Genomic DNA, 6,469 nt, shown 5'->3' with positions numbered 1-6,469 from the left:
TTTCTGTTCACTATGAATGATCATTCTATTTTTACCTTTCCAATGACCAGCAGGTACAAGATTATGTTGGAAATTGTAAATTCAACTTCTTTGGGCTATTTTAAGCTCTCTCGGTAGTATTGTGTTAGTAATGCACTGTAAAAACCATAAAAACACTTACTTTGTGGCATTCACAGTTTCGAGGGCCCCATCACCCTTAACAATAGTTCCCTTATTTTAAAGCACACAAATAAATCGAGTGTGAATGTCTGTGGTTGGGGAAAAAAAAAATCACATTTTAAAATATGTCTTTTGTTTTGCAGAACTTTTGAAAGTCATCATATTGAGGGTGAAATTAAGTCAGTTAATCAAATAAGATCCAAACAGTGTTTGATTATACAGGAATATGAAATTGTGCATAATTAGATACGGCTTCCTTTGTTGAAAGTTTAAGTACTAATATGACCGGTTGACTGAAATCTGAAATATTGAGTGCTCACTTCCAACTACATACGATACAATGTCTTCATAACTTGGCACGTGAAAAATACATACTAAAATTCTACACAATAACATCTTTTCTAGTTTTGGCAAATAGTGTCGCATAGTAATATTTATCTTTTTCCATATATTATGATGTACGCGGTTTATTAAATAAAAATAAAATACAATTACATTATTTAATGTCATTTCCCGATTAGTTTGTAGAAAAAGGTGCATTGAATGTGCATTCACCCATCTCTGAACTTAAGAATTATAGCTCTCATAGAGACGACAAATAGTGTGATTTTGCTTCATTTGTAACATGTCGTACGTGCTAAGTATTTCAACTCTTGAGAAAAGAGCGTAGTGGTACATTATGGTCATGGATATCAAGGTTGTCAATAAATGCTGAAATATCAACCTATTGTCAACCCGCTCGAGTCGAAGTGACAACGTTTGCCCATCGACAGGTATTGGCGCTCGTACAACGCCTTACTTTTTGTTCACTATAGAAGAAGAATGTTATCAATGACGTCAGAAAACCGGAAAAGGGAAAGCCTGGTGATGCTAAACGACAGGTAGGCTTCCATAGCTCCAAATTTGCGCACTAATTTACGCAAATAGAAGGGAACAAATAACCAATTAAATAACAAAAAAAGACACACATTTAAGTTCAAACGGTTGTTTTTTTGTGGAGGTTGCTCTGTATTTACACCAACTAAGGGAGATCATTTTGTCCCCAATTCTGTCACTACGATTTAGACCTATAAACATACATCCAGTGAGTGACCACGTGTAATACTTTGGTAAATCTATCCAACTGATTTAAAAAGTCAAATTCTTATCTTTTTTGTGTATGGTAGTACAGATCTTCCAACAGTTTTTGCGCGTTCGGTTACGCCTGGTTGACACAGTGCAAAGGCAAGTTATGTAAATACAATAATACAAATATTTAATTAAGTACTTTCTGGAAAACATAAGGCGGGATTGAAAGGCCTTTTTTTTTGCCTGCACGCTGTTAGACAATTTATGTTTTTTGCGTTACGCAATTGTAAAATATTTTTCTGAAGATAGTTTACACCAATCTCAAATTATCTTAATTTCTGAAGTTTTTTTGTCAGCAGTTTTCAAAACGTTTTTTTTTTTCCTTTTCACTTATAATATTTATTTCTCTTATGTTTTGGATGGCTAAAGGGGCCTCAATTTTACACCAGAACACATAGGAGCACACACATGTGCGACAAAGATGCTACTTTATATATGGACACCTTTACTGTCCATCCATTTTCTATAGCTGCTTGCTGCGTGGGAGAATAAATTGTCTTCATTTTTCTCCTTCTAATATGCATTATATGTTTTTTTCCACAGGCAAATTTTTAAATAATATAATGCCCCAGTCAAGATGGGGCAGACTATGTGCATATGTTCCCGTGGCACCATCACCATTGATAGCAAAAAATACTACTTCTTGCAGAAACTTGATGAGGGGTAAGAAGATATTTATGGTACATTTTAGATGCAAACATAAAAAAAAAAAAAAAATCTGCATTGGTATTGTCTGTGTGTGTGTTGATGTTTTTATTGTTGTCTTTTGTATTTTTTTATGGACAAAGTTTGCCCATGAACAAAATATCAAATTAGTCTTGATTCATCTTTCCAGTGGTTTCAGTTATGTGGATTTGGTCGAAGGTGTAAAGGATGGTCGCTTCTATGCCCTAAAGAGGATCCTGTGTCATGATCGAGAAGGCCGCCAAGAGGCCCAGACAGAAGTGGAGATGCATCAAATGTTTAATCACCCGAATATACTCAGCCTCGTGGCGCATACGTTTATTGAGCGTAATGGGAAGAGTGAAGCCTGGCTGCTTCTTCCTTACATAAGAGTAAGTTGTATCAACTGTACATTTTTTTGCAAAAGTAATCACCGTTCATTAAACTAAGTTGTATCAACTGTACATTTTTTTGCAAAAGTAATCACCGTTCATTAAACATGGTGATTCTGCATGTCTGTGTGCAACAAAAACAGAAGGGCAGTCTGTGGTCAGTTCTGGAGAAGCTTCGAGAAAATGGGAGCTCCATGCCTGAAAAACAGATTTTAAAAATCTTTCGTGGGATCTGTTCAGGACTCAAGGCCATCCATGACAAAGGTTATGCTCACCGGTAAGAAGTTAAGGACATTAGCAACATTATGAGGTTTTTCTTAAAATTCCTTGAAACATTCTTGAATTGAAATTGCCCGGGTTTGTAGGAACCCTGGTCAAGTGTGCACTGATACTTTAGACTCAAAATAAATAGGACACAAATACTAATAATTTATATGTGTTATCTCAGCGATCTTAAACCTACAAATGTGCTTCTGAATGAGGACGACAGTCCCGTCCTGATGGATCTGGGCTCTATGAACCGAGCCCGCGTTGAGGTAAGTAAGAATCTTTGAGCATTTAAAATACTTGCTTAATACGTCCAAACCACACTCAATGTTATTAAAGTGTGTTATTTAAGATACTGCTGATTGATTCATGACCCACGTTGACAAACTGGTTGGATGAGTTAAGTAGATTAATAGTGTTTACTGAGAAAATATTTGCATTTAAATGTGACTTCATAATGTCCACTGGTCAAAATAAGTGGAAAATTTTGGAATTACAGTCATTAGCTTCACTCTGATAAGATTGTGCACACTGTTGGACGGGGTGTTTTGCGTGACTGCCTTATTCAAATGAGGGGTTTTCACTTTAGCTGCAGTAGCAGTAATTTTTTTATTTTTTTTTTTTAACCATAGATGGAGTTCTAAAGGTTAAGCTAGCTTTATATCCATAAATGTTTATGGCTAAAAATTCAATTGTCAGCCCTCTCTACAGGTGACTGTCCAGTTACCCTGCAAGCAGTTGATTTCCATATTTGGTACTAAATTCCAGGTCCGAGGATCCAGAGAAGCAATGACTTTACAGGATTGGGCTGCCCAACGATGCACCATTTCCTACCGTGCACCTGAGCTCTTCAATGTGGAGAGCTACTGCGTTATTGATGAGCGTACAGATATTTGGGTAAAACTTTTATATAAATATTTTACTTTTAATCGGTGAATTTTTTTTACTGTCGTGCCCTTATCAAACACTAACTCTCCCTTACTTTACTTCTTACTGTACTCATCAGTCACTGGGCTGTGTTTTATACTGCATGATGGTGCTGGAGGGACCCTATGACCTCGTGTTTCAGAGAGGCGACAGTGTCGCCTTAGCAGTCCAAAACCCCCTAGCTATCCCACAACCCTGCAGGTGAGTTGCCATAACTGTTGTTTTGAAAGAAAGCGCATTAAATTGTGTCACTGATCCATATTGGAGAATTTGACAGAACACCTGCCGCCTAGCGACTTGACATGCTTGTGCAGTATATGAATAAAACTGCACAATGTGGATTAATGTACCCTCTTTTTTTTTTTTTAAATAAACACCATTATATGGACTTTTTTTTTTTTACGCAAGGAGGGTGGAGAATTATCGGGGTTTAAATAGCCTTGGTTACATGTCGACAATCTCTGTAAAATACTTAAACTCATTTGCTTACTCATAAACTTTGTCTTGGACAAAGTTTCTTCGAGTATTGTTAAATGATCATCTGAATGTGTTGTTCCAAAATCTGTGTTCAAACATTTGATGCGTGGTATGCACTAACATGTAAATGGCTTTTTCCATGTATGTTAGCATTAAGCTAAACAGACTCTTGTGAGACATTCTCTTGATTTATATTTACTTTCACTGTAAACATGAACAATTAGTGGCATTAAATAGCATGAAACCTTTTTTTTTTTCTTTAACCAAGTATTCAATATTTGCCAAACCCGCTCATTGTAAATTGAATTCACCTCCACAAAACAGCAGTTTTATCTCGATTGAGCTCAAAACAATCAGGCGAATGTCAGCTTGTTTCTCTCCCCCAGTTACTCGGAGGGGCTGCAGTTGCTGCTGAGTTCCATAATGGTGTCCAACGCCCAGGAGAGACCGAACATCAGCTGGGTACTTGAGCAGGTACAGGACCTGCAGAGTTGCAGCCCAAACACCCAAACCAATGCGGTCTGAAAGGACTTTTGCACATACTGGGAAATGACTCCCAGTAAACACTCATAAATGGAAATCCTTAATTTATTAACTATTGTAAAGGTGAAAACACGGATGTATGTATATAGCCTGGGAAGTTAAGTGGTGGTTTAAATTTGAACTATTTGTTTCTTCACAGACAGTTTATGCGCAATGAATATAAGCTTAGAATATTATGAAATTGCATCAACTAGAATCTCCAATACCCCACTTTGCATTCCATTGTATTTTTGTGTTTTTGAAATGGTTCTTATGTGCCTTATGTGTTCATAAATGGTACAGATAGTGCTAGATTTTTTAACAAATTATCGGATCTGCTTGAAGGCATTCAACTCAACAATAATCCATATTTGTATTGTAAACATTATTGTGCTTTCTTGAATCCTCATATAGTAAGAAAGCTTAATAAATATATATATATATATATATATATATATATATATATATAGTGAACAGATGAGCATAATATTCAGGATAAAGGTTTAAAAGAAAAAAAAACATTACTACTATTTTACTTGGTGGATAGTGATGGCCTATAATTTTTGTCAAATGCTCTTGTGGATGAAAGTTCAGAGATTGACATTCCGTGCCAAAAGAAAGAGGTTAGACTATATGGCACCATTTTAATGGTGTCGTTTTTACTTTGTAATATGTGCATTCTTTAGTTATGGTGTGTAATACGTTGTGTTTACTCATGTACACTGTCCACTTAAACAAGTACACCAGTTTCTATCATTGCGTTCTGCAGCAGCTCCAAATTTCAATGCCACTTGTAACCATAGAGTGGCACTGTATCATCGCTGGTGATGTAGAACTGTTCCACGGCTCACAAACGAAGTTTTTAATTGTTTTGATCATTATATTAGACATTTTAATTGTAATTGTATACCAAAACACATCTCAACACTATGTTCATGTGAAGTTAAAGCTCCATGTGTGATCTTTATTCAATTTTGTTCTCTCAGGGCTTGCCCTCAATGGGTCTTTTAATCACTCTTATTAGACTGTTATGGTACTTTCTTTTTAAAGCCCTGATTTTATAATGTTATGTCTTATTTGCAGTGACCTTGTCTGTAAACAAAACCTCGGTTAAATATTTCAATGGAAATCAACACTCTGATTCACGAAGTGATTGAAAGTGAATGTTTGATATTCTTATTATGATAACCATGAATAGTGAGTGTTGGTTATGGAAAATTATATCAGACTAAAGGTTAACTGTACATTTTTTGGAGGTCATTAAAAGTAACGCTGAAAGATTTGCTGTTTAGTCAGTTCATAAAAACATGACACATTTGAATGACATCCACTACACGAGTATAAAAGCAGTTAAAATTGTTGTCACACTTCAATTCAGGAATGAAATACCCGCAACTGTGATGAAAATAGATCAAAACCGACTCTCAATGAGTAAACCTCCAGTTTTTGCAGCTTTAAAGTGTGCCTTCTACAGACAGCATGTTCAGCTTTTCCCTAGGATGTTCAATAGGACTTGGATCAGTTTTTTGTTTTTGTTTTTGTTTTTTGATAATGCAGCATTTCCATTTTTACCTGTGTGTTTTGAATCATGGCCTTTTTTTTTTTTTTACCACGAGCCAGCATATTCCCTCCAGAATATTTTGAGTCTTGTCTTACAATTTCATTGTACTGAGATTCAACATTAGAAATCAAACCAACAATACGGCAAACGTCCACCGAACATACATTATAAAGCAGTCAGTTCCATTAAAAGAAATTGAAAAGAATTGCAAATTTAAAATTGGCGGTATATAGGTTAAATATTCTTGCAGGGTTTTTGTCATATTGCTTCAATCTTGAATGAATAGTGCCATTTTATTACTCACCTGAGTTATATTTGTTTTGGTGTGCACATCCCTTGACAACCAAATTGAAACTGGTACCCCAGCCGGATT

At 35.8% G+C, this 6,469-nt stretch overlaps 1 protein-coding gene across 1 annotated transcript; it reads left to right on the top strand.

The window, feature by feature from the left end:
* The first annotated feature begins 1,006 nt into the window (after positions 1-1,006).
* On the top strand, positions 1,007-5,813 carry stk16 (serine/threonine kinase 16). The gene is made up of 8 exons (XM_088413286.1): positions 1,007-1,040; positions 1,831-1,950; positions 2,123-2,342; positions 2,486-2,619; positions 2,791-2,878; positions 3,378-3,506; positions 3,616-3,737; positions 4,400-5,813. The coding sequence occupies exons 2-8, from the start codon at positions 1,865-1,867 to the stop codon at positions 4,536-4,538; spliced, it is 918 nt and encodes a 305-aa protein (XP_088269412.1). The 5' UTR covers positions 1,007-1,040; positions 1,831-1,864; the 3' UTR covers positions 4,539-5,813.
* Positions 5,814-6,469: the final 656 nt, after the last annotated feature.

This window comes from Hippichthys cyanospilos, chromosome 4, assembly GCF_059441005.1.
Source record: "Hippichthys cyanospilos isolate Australia breed blue-spotted pipefish chromosome 4, RoL_Hcya_1.0, whole genome shotgun sequence".
Lineage (NCBI taxonomy): Eukaryota > Metazoa > Chordata > Actinopteri > Syngnathiformes > Syngnathidae > Hippichthys > Hippichthys cyanospilos.
This window is presented reverse-complemented; position numbering and strand designations above follow the sequence as displayed.

Bases quoted from the DNA above. Each gene is read 5' to 3' on its own strand.
- stk16 (XM_088413286.1), top strand. From the start codon at position 1,865: ATGGGGCAGACTATGTGCATATGTTCCCGTGGCACCATCACCATTGAT. The intron at 2,343-2,485 runs GTAAGTTGTATC...CAACAAAAACAG, and splicing joins TGCTTCTTCCTTACATAAGA to AAGGGCAGTCTGTGGTCAGT. The intron at 2,620-2,790 runs GTAAGAAGTTAA...GTGTTATCTCAG, and splicing joins GACAAAGGTTATGCTCACCG to CGATCTTAAACCTACAAATG.